We start from the raw sequence: 24,310 nt of genomic DNA, 5'->3' as shown, positions 1-24,310 counted from the left end.
ATTTGAGCACCGATAATTTTTTTCATGTTTAGTTTCGATAATGACCACAAACGGTCAGTTCAGAGGGTAAGGGATATTGCAGAATAAAAAGTTTCCCATGGGAGAAGATATACTCGTATACTGCGTGTCTCGTGAGAATGCTGACATTTTTTTCGAGTCTTAATTTTTATGACAAGCGGTGGATATGTGTCTCTATTTTTTTAAAGCACTTAATTTAGCAAAAAAATTATAGAAACTAATTAATAAAAACTTTGAAATGGTTAATAGAAACTTTGAATACACTAGATTAATTGTTAAGTTAGCAAAAGTATTTGAATATAAAATAAATCAAGCCAATCAAAAAATACAACTGTCAACAAACCCCATCGTGTGATTTTTACTTTATTTTATGAGTGTTTCGCAAAATATCCAACAAACCGCTCAAAAAGTAATTATAAAAATCCCTTTCAAACATTTTGTTCTAAATTATCTATGAATATTTTAGAAATCTTTAAAGGGTGTTCTAATGATGACATTTCTAGAAAGGATGATCTTCTATATGGATGATATACTTGGATTTCTAAAACATAGATTCTAACATAGACCGATGCTGCTTCCATATTCATGCTAATATGGGCCTTAATTGCTGGAACCAATAATAGTTCACTACTTTTCTTTAATAAAAATGCGTTTTGATTTTAAAAAAAACAACTACTATACAAAGTTAAATTAATAAATTTGTAGATTGTGATGAATTTTTCTGTTCATCGTTAACGTAAATTATTTCAATTTCAGTGCTAAATCTGTGTAGAGATAAAAACGAAATAAATATCTGTGCACAGTTTTTCTACTTTAAAAAAAAGAAGTTTAATTTGCAAACATCATCTAAAAAAATCTCGTAAATTAGCCAGTAACTCTAAAGTAAAACTGGACGAAGTATTTTATGAGTTACTGTTTTTAGGGATGTTATTGTTGTTTTTTTATTTCTTTATTCAAAACGATGTTTTTACTTAAATCTAAATACTGGTTGTTTTCCTACTTAAGAATATCCTTATTGTTTTACAATATTTAAAATTATTATGCCAATAAATATGTTATTGCCATTACCAGCAAGCCTTGCTTCTGTAGAATGAAGAGAATTTAAAGGAGAGGAATGCGCTCCTTGCTTTTTACGCCATAGATGACCAAAAGTACGACTTTGCAACACGCATACGTTACAACCCGCTTTACAGGGAGATCTCATTCACACATCTCTCATCCATTTGCAGATCGTAATTTTGACATGAACTAGAGAACGATCATTCTCCGATCCAGTAGGAGTCCCCAGAGGTATTGATTTGTTACGGGAACTTAAAAGGACTTTGTGACCCTGACAGATTCAGCGTGCACCGCTCACCATTTTGTGCACACCCTTAGGAAAATTTGCCATAGATTTGCCATAAAAAATGCCATAGGATATTCCTATGGGGTTTTGCCTATGGCAAAAATTTTGCCATACACTTTTGCCATATACGTATGGCAGAATTTTGCCATACATGTATGGCAAATTTTTGCCATAGGCAAAACCCCATAGGAATATTCTATGGCATTTTTTTGAATGGCAAAATTTTGCCATAGGCAAAACCCCATAGGAATATCCTATGGCATTTTTTTGTATGGCAAAGTTTTGCCATAAGTGTATGGCAAAATTTTGCCATAGGCAAAACCCCATAGGAATATCCTATGGCATTTTTTTATATGGCAAATTTTTGCCATAAAACTAAGATGTGCTACAGTTTATGAAGAAATATTTTTCCATAGGTTATGGTACACCTTTGCCATACAGCTATGGCAACATTTCTGGTTGATATTTTACCTTACGTCAAAAAATAATTACTTACAAGAATCTTTCGCAATGGATAATATTAAAAATGCAAAACTTAATAATTGTGGAATAAATATATATCCAGAAAGCTTTTTTTAAAATTTCTTTGATAAACTTCTCCTGTTTTACTTGCAGAATCCTTTTTGTATGCGGTTCTTATTCAAATAAATTTCAAACAGTTAGTACTAACTGCTAGAAAATGGGTCCGGTGGTCGGAGCGAGTGGGGAAAATAATGGTTATGTTGATTAGGAACAAAATATATTGAGTACAGGCAACTAATATTTGTTAAAGCTGTAAAAACAAGAAAATAGAAAGTGGGTCCGGAGGTCGGAGCGAGTACAAAAAACATTAATTTGATTGATTGGTATCATAATTAGTTAGATAAGCGTCAGATATTAGAGGAACCTAAAAGAACGCGAAGCAAAATAACGGTCCGATGGTCGGAGCGAGTATGAAAATTCTTTAAATTTCGATATGTGATACTAAACTAAAAATTAAGCAGACTACTAAAACAATAAAATACTATTAAAACTCAAAAGATAAATAGTGGGGCCGGTGGTCGAAGCGAAATTAGTTTAAAATAGATCAAACGGGACAAAAGCTGAATATGTAACGGTGCAACCAGTGGTGGCATGTGAACAAAATTTTATCTATAAAAAAGATGGTATTAGACTATGAAAAGCTAAGAATAGAAAACAGGCTAAATTAATTGATCCCCTACTAATGAGAGATAAAAAAACTCAGAAAATGTATGTTGAGTTGTGATAAGCACATTTAGAAAAGTGAACACAATATAGAAACATTGGTAAATACAAAACATGTTTAAGACATGATTAAAATTGGTAAAATTAATAATTGTTATTGACAAATTTACGCTTGGTCAGGGATAGTAAATAAAAATTAATTGGGTATAGGGAATCACTATGACGAAAAAGTTGTAAACTTAAGGAAAGATTAAATTGTTAAAAGCATTTTTGGTTACAGCAGCAGATGATATGGCCAGGGACTGTCCAGTTGATGATATTGAAGCAAAACAATTGTCAACCAGTAATCCAGCAAATCTAGTTAAGTGATGACCCTAAGCTATGTATAAACATGTAACAGAACATTGTACAAATATATGTGGATACCTAAGAAATATTAGTTGTAAAATAGTAAAACACAAAGACATGATAAAAAACAATTTAATGGCAAGCAAAAATTAAACACAAAATATAAATATAAAGCCCTAACATATGTAAGATAATGTAAAAAAGCATTGCAAGAACCTAAGTGGAATTAAAATAAAAAAACTAATGAGAATGTAAACACTGATAAAAGTACCAGACAGCCGGAAATTAAAAAACTTAATAAATTCAGATAGATAATTGCATAGGTGTTTGCAATAAAATGTTTTTGACCAAGAATGAGATCGAAAAAATATTAAAATAAGTAGCCAAAGTTAGCGAATGATTCCACTTGTAGTGGATGACACGTTAATATGGCGGTCTGATACACTAAGCCTAAATCAATGGAACGTCGGATTTTAAACACTCAAAAATGGAAAAATTGGCCACCCGGAGGCCGGAAAAGACTCACCAGGAATGCCTTGTGGGTTTACATGTTGAATTTAATTAACTTCAGGGTGAAATAATGGATATTTATTTCTTTTAGAAGATGTTTTTGAGGACTCCATAGAAGTTGTTGTTTCGTTGGTGGAGATCTAGATCAGCTTTTCTCTATGGTATACTGCCATACAAATCTTTAAGGTTACCATTGGCCTATGGTATACTGCCATACAAATTTCTGTGGTTGCCATAGGCCAATGGTGACGTGCCATACAAATCCTTATGGTTACCATTAGTCTATGGTATACTGCCATACAAATCTTTATGGTAGCCATAGGCTTTTGGGGTTTTGCCATACAAATCTCTATGGTAACCATAGGCGTATGGTATCTTGCCATATAAATTTCTATGGTAGCCATAGGCTTATGGGGTTGTGCCATACGAATCTCTATGGTAACCATAGGCGTATGGTATCTTGCCATACAAATTTCTATGGTAGCCATAGGTTGCCATAGATTACCATAGGCTTCTCTATGGCAAATTTTCCTAAGGGCAGGAAGTCTTCGATTGGCGGGATTCAATCTTGGAAATGGGGTAACGCCCTACAATCTAGGTCATTCAGGCCTATCAATGTATATTGATCTTAATGAGCAGTTAATAAGTATGCTTAACAAAATTGTTTTTATTCATCTTCTCCGTTATCTCCATCTTAATATTATCATGATCTTCATTATTATTTTGTAGCCCATGATGATTGTTATCCTAGAGACAGCTTCCGTTGTGCAAATAAAACTTGTATTCCAAAAAGTGAGGTTTGCGATGGAATAAAAAACTGCGAAAATGGTGCTGACGAGCTTGGTTGCGGTAAGAGAATCACTTTTAAAATCAATTTATATATATATATATATATATATATATATATATATATATATATATATATATATATATATATATATATATATATATATATATATATATATATATATATATATATATATATATATATATATATATATATATATATATATATATACAGAGATGCCAACTTGCTCCGCTTTGTAAAATAGTATTTTCCAGTGGTAGCGAAATTTAACTTACTCTTAGTTTAGTATTTTTTCTTTTAAATAATTTTTTCACCACTAAATGGCAAAAATTATACGTATTTTTTAAAACTAGGAAGCTTCGCTCCCTACTCGCTGGCGCTCGCCAACCCCCGGAACTGCTTTCGCAGTTCATTTCTTCGATTTTTGTTACCATTTTTTAGTGCTACGAAAATGCGTCTTTGGGATTTGCCAAAAATAGAACAAGATGCAATTTTATTTTTTCAGGAGCGAAATATTTTGCCCATTGTTCACCGAAATCCGATAAAATACTTTGATTTTAAATAAAGTGTTTTATTTTATGATTTACCACAAAAATTTTGGTGTAGATTGGTGGCACTTAAAAATCGCCAAATCTGTAGTTGCGGTGGCGTTATTACGTAAGTACCGAATTTTTATTCCATACTTTTTTGAATCATATTACTTCAAACATTAGAATATGAAAGAAGTATACATTAGCACATAATTTTATACCATTTAATTTTTCAAAACAATTATCTTAACAACAATTTTTATCAAAACATTATAAACTAAAAAGCATAAAATAAGAATTCTTAGGATAAAAAAACGATTTTAAAAATTCCTCATATTGAAATAAAAAACTTCCATATTGTTTCTCTTTTTATTCTTATAGTTCTTAATCAGACGTAAAAAAGCATTCTGTAGAGAACTATAATCAAATAAGAAAAAAAAAATTTATTATAAAAATCATGACACTTACCTTCTTTATAAATCCGCAGAATTCCAAATGAAATGTTCTTCGTTTGAAAGATTTATTTTCAAATAATATGTACATAGATTATCCCTTTATTACTTTTAGATAACATACCACACATCAAAATTTTATAATTGTAAGATCTCGATATGAATTTGAATATGTAGCTTAAAAACAGAACAACTGAATTCTATTTGAAATTATCTATTCTTTCAAAACTAAAAAATACTTACCAAGAAAACGATAAAAAATTTATTAATCATCAGCACAAATGACACTATTTCAAGTAATTAGGATGATTCTTTATTGTTGTTTTCCAAATTATATAAATACAGAAATATATACCGTTCTATAACAAAGAAGAATATTCTATAATAATTGCAGTTCTTGACGTTCTGAATTCACATTTATTTATTGGAATGACGAAAGCAATGTTGACTTCACTTTAATTTGTAATGAATTGAAGACAGAAGAAATGCATTTTACCTTAATACACACATCACATCTGTAACAGTATGCGATAGCGAAATCGGAAGTTATCAGTTGCAAGTTTGTTGATAATAGAAGTTGAAAATTATTGAGGAATTTTCTTCAAATGTTTGGCGTGTTCTGTTTCTGAAAGATTTAACAATGTTCTGGAGAGTTTTTAAGTTTTTGGCTTTTTCCTTAGGGAAATTTCGCTTCTTATTTCGTGGAAAGAAAATGGCGACCGACTCTGGTAGTGATTCTGATGGAACTAAATGAAAAGGTGATAAATTAATGTCTGATATTTACAGGCTCCCGCTAGAGGGCGTTCTCGAGCGTTGCGATCGCGAATACCTTTACTGCTGTTGTTAATTTTATTCTGATGACAACCAAACCAATATTGAAATGAATGAGGAAGAACTGGATCCTACCTCGTGATTTTTAGGCCAATAGCAAGCAGCATTATTATAAATTAGTACCTTTTCACACACATGCGTTCTCGATTTTAATTGGCTGTTTTGTGCGTTACTAACTGTAAGTCTTCTGTGATTGGCTATTTGTTATCATTTCACTCTCTTCTTATATTATATAAAGATATATATTTCTTACACTTAAAAAGCATTAACATTGTAAATTGATAGTGTGGCCGGTGCTTATTGAAAGTAAATTCAGGAACATGGAGAAATAATAGTATTTCATTAAAGTAAGGGCCGAAGCCCCGAAATGAGAATATTATATGCAGGTGGATAGATAGGGAAGCGACAGATTGACCTTGGAAAGTGGGGTTTTTATATCGTTCTGGATAATATATTTAAATATTAATAGGTTTTAGTAACGTGGGACTGATCAATTTCCCAAGCATTCCTGAGATAATTAGACTAATATTATTACTTTCTTTGTGGAAAAGGATTTAAATGATTGCATGTTAGATATATGCTGTACTTATGGATCATATTTAATATATAATTCTTTTAACTTTATCTATATTTATACATATATATGTATATAAAATTTTATACTTTAAAACGTATAATTTTACTGCTTATTTAGAGTAAAACATCGATTCTTTTATGCTAATCAAATTAATCTTTTTTTCTAATCAAAAATTTTACGTTTGAAACGTAATACTTTTGTTTATTTATTTTAACATTATTTAACTTTTTTATATATATTATTTATGTAACATTTTTATTTTATTTTCTATATTTGGCAGTTTATAATGATTGTAAAAGTAATGACAGCTTCCGTTGCTCTGAAAATACTTGCATAGCCAGGAGTGAAGTTTGCGATGGAATGATAAACTGTCCAAATGGTGCTGACGAAATTGGCTGTCGTAAGATTATTTTAGATTTATTTTAATATTACGTAACTATAAAAGTGGTAGACAGTAAATGCTTTAACGAATCTTTATAATGTAACATGCAAAGTTCAAGATAAATCTAGATATACTCAGATTAATGAATGCTTAAACATTTACTTTCTTCTAGGATAACTTTGTAATTTTATAAATGTTTGAATTAAATAATTTAGCTATTGTGTTGTCCGCTCTTGTTATTAATTTATAAATGTTCTAATAAATTTCATAGTACGAAGCATAAAGTACTTCATGGTACAAATCATATAGTAAGTTCTCCCCAATGATCCTCTGCAATAGTCGGATCACCTCTTCATTCTTTAGGAGTTCTTGTAATTCCTGCACTATTGTCACAAGTCTGTGAGTCAGTCCTACTGTTGTGGTAGGATTAGGACGAGAACCGTTTCCAACTGGGACGGGCTTTGCACCCCGTGAAGTTTGCTGTGTGGGTCTCCCCACAGTTGCAACACTTTGGTGGTGTGTGTCTGTCTTTTCGACATTCGTATGATTGGTGTTCGCCGGCGCATTTCACACATTTTGAAGATGCATTGCATGCTTTTTGAATGTGGCCATATTCTTGACGGGAGTTGTGGAACTGCAGCTTCGATGGAATCCTCCATGGGTGGAGCTATGTGAGAATCTTCTGTGGTTTTAGATAGTGGTAAGGAAGTGACGGTCTATAGCGGTGAAGAAGAGCAGCTATTTATAGTCGTAATTAAATAATTATCTTTAGTTTTCTTGACATCAATTTAACTTTTCCTCCTTTGCCACGTCCAGACATAATTGCAAGAGAATGAAATAGGTCTTTAGATATCATGACTTACCTTCGTTCGTTGTTGTAGAACTGGGCATCTGAGGTCTAGATGGCCCCTTTACATGACTTACCTTTCGTTCGTTCGTTGTTGTAGAACTGGGCATCTGAGGCCAAAATGGCCCTTTTCCCATTCATCTTGAAATATCCCATGACGGGAACATACATAGGAAAGATGTGATGTAGGCTCGGAATAGAACCTGAAATGAGGTAAAAATGAAGAAAGGAATCATGTGAGGTGTAGCAGGCATGATGGTGGGGCTCCATATCTACATATTTTGGGTTGGGAGCAAGGAGATGAGTAGAGAGACTATTTTCTCGTCATTCAACAGTTCCTGGAGTTCTTTGAGAATGTTCAGGAATCTAGCTACATTGCTGGGGGCATCGTGAGGTTTCCTTGTGAAGGTGCGCTGGTGTCTTTTTGGCCTAGCACCACAACCCGTACATGACTTACCTAGTCCTAGTGTTTTGATTTTATTGGGCACCTGGGCCGCTAAGCGGCCCCTATCTCATTCATCTGGAATTTTAGAACAGTTTTGGTTGAGCAATGAGGTAAGCAGGCAATGGAGTTGCTTTTATGAATGTTTCAAGCTCTTTGCTTGAATAACTAAAAAGGAATCAAAATAAATTGAGCAGCTTGCTCTAAACTGTGTTTGTTTGATTTTGGAGTTGTTCAGAATTGTATCAGCATGAGTAAACGTTATTTTCAGAAAGGTTGATGAAATTATTTGTTTTGATAGTTATGATATGAGGCGTCGGAGGTGAAATGTGCAGCTATTGGTCTGTAGTTTTTATCTTTGATATAATTTTCAAATTTAAGGATTTCATTAAAATTTGCTGTTTAACATTCTATGGCTTTATCGAAAAAATCTGCGTTTAGCTTGTATATATGCTGTGATAGAGTTGGTATTTTGAGGTCTGCATGTATATTGGTATTCCGGATGAACCATCTTACACAGGTTATTTTTCTAAGGATCTTGTTTTGGCATTGGTTTAATTTCTTCAGTAGATGTTGAGGTATCGTTGTCCAGGCAGGTGAGGCATAGGTAAGTATTGGGCGGATCATTGCTGTATATAGTAGCTTTTTTAGTTTAAGTGACATATTCTGATTATATATTAATGGTTGTATGGCTATTATTGCTGCATTTGCTTTATCTATTGTGCTTTTGATGTGATCATTCCAGGTGAGTTTGCTATTGATTATAAGGCCAAGATAATTTGCTTTTTTAACTATTGGTATTGGTATGATGAACATTTTTGGTTGAAGTTGTGGAAGTATTTTAATTCTTCTTTTTTGTATAATTAATATTTGTGATTTTCCAGCATTTACTGCAGTTTTCCATTTTAAGCACCAGTCTTCTATTTCGTCTATATGGTCTTGTAGTTTTTGAAGAGCATGATTTGGGTTTCTGGATTTAATAATAATACCGGTATCGTCTGCGTAATAGGCTGTTATGCTGTTATAATCGGCTTTGTTTATAGGAAAATCATAAGTGTATAATATGTATAATATCGGTCCCAGAATGCTGCCCTGTGGTACTCCGGCTGTGATGTTTCTCTTTGTGGATTTTTTGTTTTTGATGGTGATTTGAAATGTTCTATTAGAAAGATAGCAGGATAGGAGTTTGATTATGCCGGGTGTAAAATTCAGCTGTATGAGTTTATATATTGTACCAGTTTGCCATACTTTATCAAATGCTTTGGATATGTCGATCATCAGGAAGGCTATTGTTTCTTTATTTATGATTGCTCTGCCAGTAGAGTCTATTATTCGGAGTAACTGTTTGGTGGTATCTAGTTTTTGTCGGAATCCATACTGTTCGTCGGGGAGGGCTGTAAGAAGTGGTTTTATTCTATTGTAGATGATTTTTTCGTATATTTTTCCAAGTATGTTAAGTAGACTGATTGGCGATAACTCTCAGGGCAGCTTGGGTTCTTATTTTTCTTGAGAAATAAAATGACTGATGCGTTTTTCCAGATTTGTGGGTAGTAATTATGAGCAAGGCAGACATTAAAAATATGCGTGATTTTGCAGATGTAGCTGTTTGGTAATAGTTTTATCATCTTATTCTTTATCCCGTCCTCACCTATAGCTTTATTGTTTTTCAGTTTTTGTATGATACAGCTAACTTCTTGATTATTGGTTGAATTTATTGTTTCTGGGATGAGGTGTTCAGTTTGAAAATTATTAACTTCTTCTGTGATGATTTTGGTCAGAGTTGATATGTGGTGAAAATTGATTTTGAAGTGAATCTGCGAATATTTCGATTTTTTCTGATATTGTGTAAGCTGTGCCTGATGGTTCAATTATTGGTCTGTCTATTTGAGGAGTTGTTTTCAGTTTCTTGGCCATTTTCCATATAGAGTTGTTGGTAGTGCAGAGGGAGACGATTTTTGCCCATGACTTACCGGCATATGTGGTGAATTATTTAAGCATACGAATAGTTTAAAAATAGTGGTGGATAAAAATCGACTAAATTGAATTTTTTTAGACAAAACATTAATAAACTACCCCTTGAAAATATTTATTCGCTGTCCGAAGCTAGTTGGCATCTCTGTGTATATAAATAAAACTAATTTTGTGTTCTATATTGCATTAATTTCTTCAAATCATTTTAGTAACGATAATAATATAAAAAAATTAAAAATTTACTCTAATTATGTGTTTATTAATAATCTTGGCTTCGCCGGTCACCGGGGACCCCCCGTGTCATTCATTCAACGTGTTAACAGCATACATACGCATTTGAGTTTCATATATTTATGCATTATATATATTAAAATAAATACATGTTTATATAGATGAAATAATAACAAAATTGGGATATTAATTATATTTATAATTTTACAGATCAAATAGTTGGAATGACAACAAATGTTGATGGCCCAAAAGAAGAAGTAACTACAGATAGTTCTAAGCAAACCGTGCAAACTACTTCCACCATTGACAAGTTTGAATCCACAACAATGGCACAAGAATTGCCTCAATGCGCAAATGGTAAAATATTTTAGACAACTATTTTTGAAGCACTGTCTAATATTTAAAATTGACTTTCGCAAAGTAAAGATGCTTTTGTAACACTGCTCTAATGTTATAATTCAAGAAAAATTCTTTTAAATTATAAACTTAAAATTTAAATATTTTTAAGTGCTCAATTAATCTATTAAAGTCACAAACTATTACCTTTAAAAAATTTATTTTATAATGAATGAAGAAACATCTTGTCTATTTAAAATCAAACTTTTTTATTCGAAGTTGAACAGCAAACCCATTTTTGGGTTTATGGTTACCAATATTCGAATGAGTAAATTAGTAATTTTGATCCCATCTCAGAAAATAAGGGAACTCTGTGATCAAGCATTAGAATAAACGAACCTTCGAGGAGGGCTTTTTGATGGGACTAACCAGCATTTGAATTACATGGAAAAGTAAACCACAAAAACGTCCTACGGTTAGTCCAAAGACACTGGAGCTCTGATCCATGATCAATCCATAACTGAGAAAATTTTAAGTAAGTACTGTTGTCGAGTTGGGAGCAGAATTCGTATTGTCTAATCATCACTGGGATTCGAACATGAGCCCCCTCATTAAGAGGTGAGCGCTCAATTCCATGAGACAGCATGGCTCTAAATCAAATTAATTATCCCTCTTAAATACATCTCGTTTATAGAGCGTTTAAGCTCCTTGGTGGTTCAGGGGCTAGAGCGCTTGCCTTCCAATGAGGTGAATTCGAATCCCAGTGATGGCTGGTCGACACGAATTTCAGACCCGGCTTGTACCGACCACAGTGCAGACGTAAAATATCCTCAGTGGTAGACGGATCATGGGCAAAAGTCCTCTAGCTGTCAGGCGGAACGTGGGAGGTTTTTGTGGTTTTCCTTTTCATGTAACACAAATGTGAGTTAGTTCCATTAAAAAGTCTTTCATGAAGGAACCATTTCACTCAATACTTGATCCAGGAGTTCCTTTTTTTTCTGGATGGCGTTCAAAATTACAAGGCTACGGAGTTGAATATTAGTATTCGTAAACCCAAAAATTGGGTTAGCTGTTTAACAACGGTTATAAAATAAAATAAAATGTACTTTTAATAACAATGGTGTTGTTAAAATGTTTATGTATTGAGATAAAATTTTGATATAAAGCTAACTCGAAGTATCATTTACAGTTACCATATAGTTCTTTTTTATGGTGCTTAAAAAACTTAAATCAAGAGCAAAATAACTTTTTTTTAATCGTTTCCTAAGAATTACAATATTATTTTAACTTATCCAAGTTAATAAGGATAAGTACAAAATCTTGCCCCTTACATGTAATGCGATTCTTCATTAGCATCCGCTACTTAGCGTTGACTCCATGTGAAGAGATTTCAGTATAACTTAAATAATAACCACTCTGTGCAATGTTCTTTTAGGTACCAAGCATTCGACGATCAAGGATGTCATGGATATTGCAGTTGAGGAACATCGTCGTCGTTTGGAAGTGATAGAGCTCCAAAAAAGATATGAAATGGATAGAATTGAATTCCAAAAAATTTTTGAAATTGAAAAACTCAAACAAATGAAACAATACCATAACTTTAAAATTCGAGGAGCTAAAAATAAACTCAGTAAAGATAGTTCTGAGGAATAGACCAGCAAAAGCTGTTCTCATTTATAATTTAGGCTCCGAGTTCTGAGGAATAGACCAGCAAAAGCTGTTCTCATTTATAATTTAGGCTCCGGTATATATTATGTAACCTTCGATCTTGTAAATAAAATAAAATATCGTATTTGGTTTCGTTATTGAAATAAGTGTGATAATTTTCTATTTGCTGGAAAAATTATATACACATTATTCTCTAAAACTAACAAAACTACACTTGTATGCCTCACTAGTACGTTTGAACATTTGAAAACTATAAACTGTAAAATTACGGTATGAACTGTAAATTATCAGCTTGGAATGATTAATACATTTTCAAACTTGTAATGAAACAGAACTCGTCTAGTAAAATATCTCAGCAGGCAAGATACTTAGAGTATAGATGGTGGTTTCAGTAGAAATGTAAACAATAACAATCTCGAACTGTATGCCTGCTCTAGTTCCGGTTAGAAAGTTTGAAGCTGCTTACTACATGTTATTCTGCAAGGCGATATTTTCAAACGGATAAATTTGTTTTCAATAAAAGAAATAAACTAGATAATTTCTGAGCTCAAATCTACCGTATTTCATAAGATATTAATGTTATTATGTAATTCTGGTGAGTTTGAAGTGAAAATTTGATTTAGTTATTTAGAGATATATTGTTAAAAAACATGACATGGTTGCTAGATTTTGAATAACTCGCTTTTTTGGCAGTCTTGATTTGGCCTCTTTCCATAGGTGTATTACTGTTTGTTCTTGTTGCAAGCTGTGCACCATCTTACGTTAGTGTTAGCACTTTTAGCATTGTAAACACAAGTATTGTTAGCATTGTAAACACAAGTAATAAGTAATCAAATACATTGTTTGCAAGAATCTCAAAACAGAATGATGCCAAATAGCTTTGAAATACAATGGAAACAGTAACCCGGAAATTTCACCTGTAGTATATTTCACAATTATGTCAATCATAACCTGTTTAATATTTAACAACATACACAAGACTCAATAAAAATCGCATGTAATAGAGTCAGTCAATCAATATATATATATATATAAATATATATAGTTCAAAATGTATTATATGTATTAAATGTAAAATATATTATTGTTCAAATGAAGACAAAACAAAGGAAAATTATAGACATATGCAAAAGGGAGGGGGGAATAATAATGAAAAAAACAACAACTAACAACTGATTTAAAAGAAAAAAGGATGAAATTTTTTAAAAAGCAAGAAAATAAAAGATATAATCTTTTTATCAGCCTACACGATTATATCCGCAAAAAAGAGTGTTTTCTGATATTGTATCAATATAGCCAAAGCAAAATATATTATTACAATAGTGTGAGGAGCACTCAAAAATTTTTTTTTTACAAAAATTACAATAAATAAAATAGAACACAATAAGTAAAAATAACACGTAAAAACAGAAAATAAAATAAAATAAAAAGAAAAAACAGTGTAAAACAAAACAAAATGTGTAAAGTGAGTAGCGAAATCAGATGTCCTTACATGACCGGGAAATTTTTCAAGAATGATTTAAAAATATTTTCGCAACAGGATTGCCAGATTACAAAATATGAAAACAAAAGCGCAAATTGAGTGTAAATAGAGGATTTTAAAGTGCCGTTCTTACTGCGTGCTGAAGTGATTTGCTATGCTGTGCATTGATTTGTTAGTTGCCATGGATGGGCCTGAAATGAATGTGCGCAAGGTAATATTATACTTGATAATTTAAATAGTTGACCATAAATAATATTAGAATATAAATATTTATTTAAGAAAAAAGAGAAACATAAATTGCATGTTTTGCAAATAGTTTTAGCCACGAATTTGCCCGAAATGGATTTGCACATGGAAAAATTATACAAACTATTAAAGAAAAAATTTTAGTAGATAATTTTAACACGGATTTGCCCGAAATGGATTTGCACATGGAAAAATTAATACAGAAATTTTTAGTACATAATTTTACCCACGGATTTGCCCGAAATGATATCCCTTCTTCATTTTGAACTTATCTAATGAGTTCCGTTTACTTGCAGCTTATGCGCAATTAATGAAACTTATTGTTTTTCTTAACTTTCTTCGTGTTTTCTTGTATTTATTTATTTCGTTGTATATATATATATATATATATATATAGTCAGTCAATCATTTTATTAAGTCAAAAATGAGTCGACTACGGTTACATATATACGGTTATATATACTACGACTAATTACTAATTTTCAGTAGCGCTACAGCTCATAGAGGGCCAAGGTCTACTGTGCCTACCTCAATTTTCTTGATCTTGGGCTCTGGGGTGTAGGAGCAGATTCTCAGGTTAGGTGGTCAACCGGAAGCGGAACCCCCAGTGTTTAGTCCCCAATAATGCTTGGTATTCATTTTATCAAGCCACAGACGGGATGAAAGATTGAATCTACCTTGCCACCGGAACGAGGAAGAACTGTGGGACGAGAACGCTAAACGCTACCACTTAGCTACCGGGCGTCGCTACATATCTATCGTACCTTGTGGCAGTGAAGAGCTGTAAAATATTGTGGGTAATAGCAACAAACATGTTGCTGGAGGAAGCTAGTATAACAGTTTTACTAGTAAAACTGTTGATTTTCAAAAGTGATTGAAATTTCATTAAACAGCGTGCCCGCTAATAAACTTTTTACGATAGTCAGCGTTTTTGATGATTTTCTTCACTCTCTTTAGAAGGATTTTCATTTTAACGAGTCAGTAATACTTTAGCTAAATTTCCTTATTTTTGCAAACCGTCCCTGATTTATTTTAGTCAATCACGAAGTCTTAAATGTTTGTCCAAACTTTCTCCTCACTCGTGTGATTTCCCAGTGCAATTTTGTTACTTTACAATCTTTATTTTTATCCGATTTTTTATTTTGCATTGTACGGCAGGATTATTCAGAGATTATCGAGATTCAATGCATGTATGTTCCTCAGATTCCTTTACATTTTATGATGTGTTTCTAATCAGGTTCTCAATTATTTATATATTGATATAATTATCTATATGTTGCATTAATTTAAGTAAACATAAAGCTTTTGACGAAATTCGTATCCTTAAACTAGAGGAGAATATTATTTACTCACTGTGAGAAAAATTCCTCATGATCTTCGACAGAAACGAATATATTTTTTAAAATTCTTTCCTTGTTTAGTTTCCTGATTGTTTTTTTCAAGGTTATTGCAGTTGAGTCTCAAGTACTTGTCTTGAAACTGTTAATTTAAAAAATGTTTAATCACTTCTATAACTCATTTAAACTGTTCGGATCTCTTTCAGTCTTAAAATGCTGTCAAAAGAGAGGTTATCTAAGGTCATCATGTTCTTTTTCAATTCAGAAAATAGAGTGCCGCATTTAGCTCTTTTAAAAAAAGTGGAATTTAAATAAATGAAGTATATAATGCATGCTTTACATAACATAATTTTACATAAAAAAAAAATTTCAAACTGAGACAAGGAATTTTGTCTTCTGAGCTCATCAAATAAGGTTAGCAAATAAATAAATTCTGAACTGTCATTTAGAATATTTTCTCCTGAGATCAACAAATAAGGTTAGCAAATAAATAAATTCAAAACTTTCACTTAAAATTTTTTTCTACTGAGATAATCAAATAAGGTTAGCAAATAAATAAATTCAAAACTTTCACTTAAAATTTTTTCTACTGAGATAATCAAATAAGGTTAGCAAATAAATAAATTCATAACTGTCACTTAGAATATTTTCTCCTGAGCTCAACAAATAAATAAATTCAAAACTGTCACAAAGAATTTTTTCTCTCGGATTCTTCAAATAAGGTTAACAAATAGTAATTTTGCTAAAATACAAAATTTAAAGCCAGGCTTTTATAATTCTTATCTTCATCTAAATTATTTATTAGTTTAGTAAATTAAGAGAATCTTTTCGACAAAGCAAAATTTTTTCTTTTGTCAATTTAGGGGTAAATCGAACGATTTCAACGAAAGTTTGAGATTGGATTTTTATGCTCTTTGATGCTCAAGGACAGGCATATCTTCAAAAAACAATCAATTAAGCTTTTTTGTTTCCTAAAAAAATTATCTTTATTTGATTCATGTTATTTATTTGACAGCAAAACAAACAAATACCCTTTTCGCAATTAAAGTTTATTGTGTATTTTCAGGTAGATAAACAAAAACAAACAAAGAACTACAGTTATCATTTTTCTCAAAATAAACTTACAATGGATTTATCTAACATTGTTTCACAAATAAATAAAGATAATTTATTTTTAAAAATAACTATAAATGAGAAAGGACATTTTAAGTATTATTAATTAGGTTAAGAACTTCTTAAGTAAAAAGACTATATTTCATAAAAATGATCCGAAGAAATAATTTTTTATTCCTTGTACTTGTAGCATTTAGCACAGCATGTAAGTTCTATTAATATAATTTCTTTTACTTAAATAGATTCACCAAGTCTATTTAATGTGTTTGAAAATATATAGAATGTATTTCTATTTTAAACAATCAAATGATTAGATTTTTCTTCTTCTTTTTAAACGAATGTGGAATTTTTAGTCACATAAAGAAAACTATTTTTTTAACAATAATAATTCTTGTGATGTTTTTGCGAAGGAAGGATACACAAACTATGCTATTTTAACTATTCTATTATTCATATTCAAACTATTATATTCCATTCCGCAATTTTTCTCAAACGTATATTAAAAATACCCCTTTCTAAAATTAGTAAAGTAAAACAAACTAAAGGGTTGCCAAAATCTAGAGAAGTTTGCTAAGTGGTTGCAAAATTGCGAAAAGTTTATTACCATATAATTATAAATTGTTTTAAATTATTCATCGACAGGGTTATACTGAATATAATATAGAATAATTTTAGTGCATGTGGTGCATAGGTCAGTGCATAATTCCTTCTCCTCTAAAAAAAGATTAAAATGGTATGGTTAAATTAATTTGCAACTAATTTGCAGATGATAACGGTTTGACGTTTAAATAATTTAGACCCTATATTATTCTAGTAGGACTGAATACATCAGTTATTTTTGATCTGCATTAAATATTTTGAGATCTGTACACAAAACATAACCTAGAAATATTATCAGGTGCATAATTCAGTGTATAATTACTTCTCATTTAAAAAAAAAGTAAAAATGGTATGGTAAAGTTAATTTGCTCTTTTAGGACCAATTTGCAGACGATAACGGTTTGATATTTAAAGAATTTAGAGCCTGTATTATTCTATTAGGACTTATATATTATTCTATAAGATCTTATTCCATTATCAGTTATTAGCTGTCTTCATTAAATATTTTGAAAATTGTGCACAAAATATAACATTGAATAATTTTAATGCATGAGGTGCATAATTTCCTTCTCCCCTAATAAATGAATATGGTACGGTGAAATTAATTTGTTCTTCTAGAACTAATTTGCAGATAAAAACTGTTTGGTATTTAAAGAGTTTAGAACCTGTATTTATTCTATTATGACTTTACTTCTAATGGCTGTCTTCATTAAATGTTTTTAAAACTGTACACAAAATACAAATAGAATTATCTCAGAGCATGAGGTGCATAATTCATTGCATTATTTCCTTATAGCCTTTCCTTATTTAAATATAGTCTTAACACCATTTCTACAAGATGGCGCTATCAGTACAATTTCTTGTACTTATGCGAATTTGTGTTTCACTTATTATCTGTATTATTTTTATGAAGTCTTTGAGTTTAAATAAGTCATTATGGATAGTTAACTGAATGTAAACAATAACAAGCTTTCTAAAACAGAAAGAAATTTAGAATAATTCTGGTGTATCAATCCGCTGATGTTATGCTGGCGAGGTGATGTGTGAAAAGGCTTAATATTCTAGAAAGTCTTATTATCGTGATTTTGGTTAAAATTTTACCATTTATAAGAGCTTTCTGTGATAGCCAGCCCGTGAACCTAAAACAAATTTAAGAAAATGAATATCACAAAATAAATTAAATATAAGGTTTGCCACGTTTTAAATTTTATTCCTTATTTTGCTAAAATTAAGTAATTTCTCACCGATTGTTATTTTTTGGGAAGCATGTTTGGGGGTCCTTCCGAATTCATTTTTTTTTATTGAAAGTTAAATTGAAAGAAAGTATTATATTACGAACACTATAAGTGCAATAATATTGAATGGGGTGCTTTTCCAAGTTGAGGCGTAACAGGCAATTGAAAGTAGTAACAAGGAAGTCTTACAAGAAATTTTAACCACTAGCGCCATCTGTGCTTAACTTTAACAGTCAACCATCTATTGTGAGTATTATTATTGAATGAAATTGATTATTAATTTTTTGCTTAATATTGAATGAATATTTAATATTGAATGAAATTGATTTTTTTAAAGTAAAATTTGTAACTTGCTTCAATTTTAGCGTTGCAGGGGAATAATGAGTGGAGAGAGCCACGACATTGTTGAGGTGAAAGTGTTAAACTAGTATATATGTATATATATATAGCCCATTTTTACTCACCGATAGAAGGAACCAGAATCAGAACTAAATCAGAAAAAACAATGCATTCACTCGTGCTATCGAATATCATATGCTCTGTGTCGCATAATAAACAGAAATTGAGTTGGCCCTCTATTCCAGCCGTTCACAATTTTTTTCTGGCAACCTTCTCTCGGTGGAATCTTAATTTAATAAATAAAGTACATAGAAACAATTGTGAACACACTAATTTAAATACTATTTTATTTTGAAAAAAAGTGATGGAATCTTTTTCATAGTTTTATCACTAATAATTGTAAATTTGATTCAATGTCCGATGATATTCGAATTTGCAGTCCTGATAGCGAATCTAGTTGTTTCCTTTTGAATCTAGTTTACCGGGCATTTAGGGTGGTTAATTTTTTTTTTAAAAAACGATTTCAATTTATTTGAAACTTTATTTTTTTAAGGTACTGTCTATTCTCAATGTACTGAAATAAAAGCTCAGAGTGGAATACTTTCTCATTCCTTCTACTACTTTAGATACAGTACGCGCCAGCAGTGTTGGACAGTCCCTGTACCAGAAAACAGATTCATTAAACTAGACCAATTCAGTTGGTCCATGTACTCACAGGTATTCTTAATTTTTATGAATGTCTTTCAACAATTGTTTTTCATCAAAAATGTTTCGGATTGAATTTTATTAACCCTTTGAAGCAGAAATTTATTGAGCGTATTTTTTTGCACTTTTTCCATTAAACACGGGTATTTTTCTCTGCGTTAAAGGTAAAATCTTCGAAACACGATTCACTTTCAAACAATAATTTTTCAAATGTAAATTATTTGAAGTTATTTAGATCTAAGAGACTATTATATACCTGTACTATCTGTCCTTACTGTGGGAGTAGCGTTGGCCTACCTAATAAGTGCCCCTGAAAGAATGGCCAACAAACCAGTCCTAACAAGCCTGAATTGACAAATGTCTACCCAGGTGGGCATTAGATATATTAAAAAAAGATCTAAGCGAAAAAGTTTTTTACCATTTAAATTTCTTTAACTTTCAATATCAATTATTGAGAAATTTTTGACTATGAATGAAAAAAAAATACAATTTTTTAGGATTTTATATTTTAGTACAAAACTTATTCCGATAATCAACGAATTTTTTTAGTAACTGTTTGACTTCTATTAATAATTATAAATACCGAAATACATTTTTGCTTAAAATTAGAGCGGCTGAAAAAAAATACAATAAAGAGGACACCCAGTGTTCCATCTGCGTCAAAGGGTTAAATGTAACATTGCAATTTCTTAATTTTTTATTTTTTTTACATTTTCATAAACAGAGTTGCAGTTACGCCTACCTCAAAATCCATGTAAATGATACAAAAGAAACCTATACATTCTGTGGCACCGATTCCTACTCGAAACTGAATCCCATTACTGCATTGACTGATGTTCAGATTGAGTTCTATTTTCAAGAATACAATGGAAATAACAAGAGCCCAAGCTTCAGATTACAGTATGATATAAGTAAGTACATAAAACAATAACAGGGACGTCTAAAACTGCAAGGATTGTGATTAATAAAAATCAAAATATTTTAAAAGAGATAAAAATAAAAAAAATTTCTTGTATATTACTTCCGCTTTACGCACGCTTCCGCTTTAAGAACCAACCTAAGTGCGTTTATTTCGCTTTTAATTTAAAAAAGATTCTTAAAAAGTTTCTTCCGTTCATCCGTTGTAGTGGAAATGGGCGTCTGAGGCCTCAGAGATGCCAACTTGCTCCGGACGCGTATTGACAAAACATACCGTAGATTGTAAACGTGGCGATTGCAGGTGGAGTTGGCGATGGATTACGCGTAAATGTGGTGGGAGAACGAAATTACATTAACCTAAGCAGTGTAATTCGATATTTTCTTCTTCTCCTCGACTAGCCATTATGAATAAAAATAACTCATTAATCCCTTTTAGCAGAGAAAATAAAAAAGAAAATAACACCTTTTTATTGTCAGGATCACTTTACAAATACACTGTATTCATATTTTATTAAGCGCCATAATTTATATTTTATAAAACGATCTAGTTTTTTGATAAAACAGATTCAATTTTTTAATTTTTTTTACAAGAATTGTGTTTGCGAAGAAATAAAAATAATTTATTAATGAACTAATCACAAAAAATAACGCAACATTTTAATACTATGTTTTATTGAAACGCTATTTTGAAGAATTAATTCTATTTAACTTTTATTGTAAGAAAACATAACCTGTTTTATTTTAGTGATATTTTCTATGAAATTAATATTCTCTATAAAAGAATAATGTAAGCTTTTTTATGAAGATTATTTTTTTAGAAATTAACAAAGACATATTATTTACTAGAAAAAAAATAGAGTATTCAAAAATGTTATCACGCTTTAAAGTAATAGTTTCTTGTAAACGAAATAATCAATATTTTTAAAATAAAGTTTGAAAGCGTTTGTTTCATTACTAGAAGCATTCATTATAAAAAAATATATATTAAATTACTTTTTTGCATAATTTTATGAAATAACTTTTTTTTGGAATGAGATGAGATTTTAAACTTTGTGAAAAATTGATTCAATTCCTTAATATATATGAAAGTCGGTAAATACTTCATTCATTATGGAGGTCTTAGATAACTTGATACCTTTTCAATATAAGAATAATAAATGCAATTAATAGAAAATGCACAATTTTAAAAATATATTTTATTTACACGCATTGCGTACAGGTTATAATGCAACTATCATACGTAACATAAATTTATAGATTCCTAAATACTGTTATATGAGTTTGGTAATTAAAAATATAATTAAAAAATAACATAATTAAAAAATAACATAATTAAAAAAAAATTCAACCTTCAATTAAAAACTTCCTGTTGTCATATATTAATAATAATTATAATTTTTAGCAACTTTTTTGGGCACAAATGTTTAATTCTCTAACTTAATACTATCCTTTATATGAAAATATCAGAAAATTTATAAAAGAAAAACTATATTTTAAAATTGAGACATTGGCGACAACAGAGGTTAGATGTATGTGCTGAGTTTAAATAAATTATATGTTATAAAACTCACATTTAAGATTTAGATCAATTTATTATCAGGTCATAAGAGTGTTTTTTAATAAATAAATGTAGTGATTGTTTGATTTACAATTGTAAGGTCCTGGGTGTTTAATGTTAAGTTATACATTTCTTTAGAAATAATATTTGAAATATGCAAAGCAGGGCGGCATTCATTTCAACTTAAAAATCATCAACTTAACTTTCAATAACTATAGATAAATAAAAAACAAAAGTTTGATAGAATCTTTAAAAGAAATGCTTTTAGAAAAATTCTTTCTAAATAATATTTAAATAAAACACAATCACTTCGTCTGAGTGATTCTGTAAGAAATTCTAAACTTTACAATTTTACAAGTTAGGTGAAAAGTAAATATCTACAATAGTGGTAGGGAATTAAGGAAATTCTAAATCTAAAGTTTGAGTCCTAGAACGTAAACATCTGATCATTAGATCAAAAGTTAGTTTTAGATTTTTCGTTTATTGCTCACAGTACACTAAAAGGTGATTTTTTTTTCTTTTGAAAATGTGATTTTAATGCCCTTACTTCAACCTCCTTCGAGTTATGCTTACTTTATAAATTTAATCTCAACTTTATTTTTCTTTTCACTTTTAAACTGTAAAAGACTTTTTCTCCATTTGTAAATTATGAAAAAAGTTATTAATCTGATTGCGTAAACAGTTAATTTATTAAAATTGAACATTCTCAATTAATTCCTTTTAATAGTCCTTTATATTATTAATAATGATTATTTGCACAAAATTATAATAGAGGAAAGTTTGATTAGAAATTTAAAAGTTCTTGCAACAATAATTAGGGAATTTCTATTGACAAATTCAAGTAATTTTTTTTCCGGAGCAAAATGCATTTTTATTTAAAATGGAACAGTACTGACTTAACATTTATACGATAAAACACTCTCTAATCGCTAACACCGATGACAGGAAAAAAATTTCGTTTTTTTTTTCTTTTCCACAAAAAGTTTAGAACTTAAAATGTTGTTCTTTCATTATAAAGCAATAGCATAATATTCTCGTATCATGTAAAACTTTATAACGAAGTTACTTATCTACCGTTTTACAGTTATAAAATGAAATGATTATTGAATTCTACTTGCATTTTAAAATGTCAATGTCTCCATCGTTCAATGAATTTTACGATTATTTTTATAAAACTGTGTATAATGAACATTTCAACTAAAATAATTAGTACAAAATAGCTGCTAATAATTCTCTTAAACATTTATAAATATTATACATTTATAAATTTCAGCTTTTCGCATTATTGCTAAATAATCTCTGCGTCGAAAAATATTTAAGGAATTCCATAATAACTGAAAATTAAATAAAATTTTAAAAAAATTGTAAATGGTTATCGAGCAGAACCATTAAGTTTAATTAATGAATATAGAATTAGTAACAAAGTCACTGCTGAACAATAATTTTTTTTTAATCTTTTAAGTAAACAAACTTTATTGTAATAATCATTTCATTATTAAGGATTAGAGGTTATTGTGAAATTATTAATTTTAATAAGTGGATGAGTAGGTAAAGAAGTTCACTACTCGAAATACGCGTATACATTTAATGAAAGTTATGAAACTATAGAATATGTAATAATGCGTAATTTTTCTATCTTAGTTCTATTACGACCTTTTAAAAAACGCTAATAAACACAATTTAGTCAACAGATACAAACGATTATGTCGGAGCTAAAACAAAAAAATACGCTTTATATTTCATTTAATGCAGAAGAATCTAATGAAGATCAGTTTATTTGAAACTCTGAAATGTGACACCCATATATAACTTGGTGAATGATCGATACGTGATACCGAAAACAAAAACATAAGCACACAGCTGTTTGGCGATTTGCGAGACGCTCCTTCAACGCCGATAGATATTTTCGCCAACCCCTTTACAATCTACGGTATGTTTTGTCAATACGCGCTCCGGACAGCAAATATATATTTTAAAGTGGTAGTTTATCAATTGTGATTCCTATTTTAATAAATTCAATTTAATAGATTTTTATCCACCACTATTTCTAAATAATTCGTTAGCTTATACAATTCACCACTTCTTAGTATTAATGTCACGCTATACCTTTTAAAAAGCAAGCAAATATAGTCAAATATTTACAAAATTTACTTTGTAGTTATTTACCGTGTTTTCAATTATTTTGGAGTGTCCGGAGCAGTTGGCATCCCCAGGCCTGTCGGCTTCTTCCGCAATCATTTTAAAGTTTCTTTTAAAGTGGCTTAGGATATCAGTATCTGAATTATTTAAATGTTG

At 30.4% G+C, this 24,310-nt stretch overlaps 2 protein-coding genes across 4 annotated transcripts in view; both read left to right on the top strand.

Annotated features, from left to right (window-relative positions):
- Positions 1-12,605, top strand: part of LOC147803401 (uncharacterized) — a 28,528-nt gene extending 15,923 nt beyond the window's left edge. Inside the window, exons 6-10 of one of the 2 annotated variants that reach the window (XM_087151070.1) lie at positions 4,136-4,255; positions 6,885-7,004; positions 10,688-10,834; positions 12,249-12,498; positions 12,552-12,605. In XM_087151070.1, the coding sequence (XP_087007196.1) occupies positions 4,136-4,255; positions 6,885-7,004; positions 10,688-10,834; positions 12,249-12,466 (605 nt within the window). In that variant the 3' untranslated portion in view covers positions 12,467-12,498; positions 12,552-12,605. The remainder of the gene's footprint in view (positions 1-4,135; positions 4,256-6,884; positions 7,005-10,687; positions 10,835-12,248; positions 12,499-12,551) is intronic. The other variant, XM_087151071.1, reaches the window with a different exon arrangement.
- A 4,109-nt stretch (positions 12,606-16,714) lies between these two features.
- LOC139426931 (uncharacterized protein CG3556-like) overlaps positions 16,715-24,310 on the top strand; it is a 28,473-nt gene continuing 20,877 nt past the window's right edge. For both annotated transcript variants that reach the window (XM_087151063.1, XM_087151064.1), the window contains exons 1-3: positions 16,715-16,865; positions 19,388-19,551; positions 20,264-20,450. In XM_087151063.1, coding sequence (XP_087007189.1) covers positions 16,811-16,865; positions 19,388-19,551; positions 20,264-20,450 — 406 coding nt within the window. In that variant the 5' untranslated portion in view covers positions 16,715-16,810. The remainder of the gene's footprint in view (positions 16,866-19,387; positions 19,552-20,263; positions 20,451-24,310) is intronic.

The sequence above is a fragment of the Parasteatoda tepidariorum genome, chromosome 9 (genome assembly GCF_982258835.1).
Source record: "Parasteatoda tepidariorum strain Cologne lab strain chromosome 9, Ptep-v5.0, whole genome shotgun sequence".
Taxonomy (NCBI): Eukaryota; Metazoa; Arthropoda; class Arachnida; order Araneae; family Theridiidae; genus Parasteatoda; species Parasteatoda tepidariorum.
The sequence above is the reverse complement of the archived record's forward strand: the minus strand, read 5'-3'. Positions and strand labels throughout refer to the sequence as shown.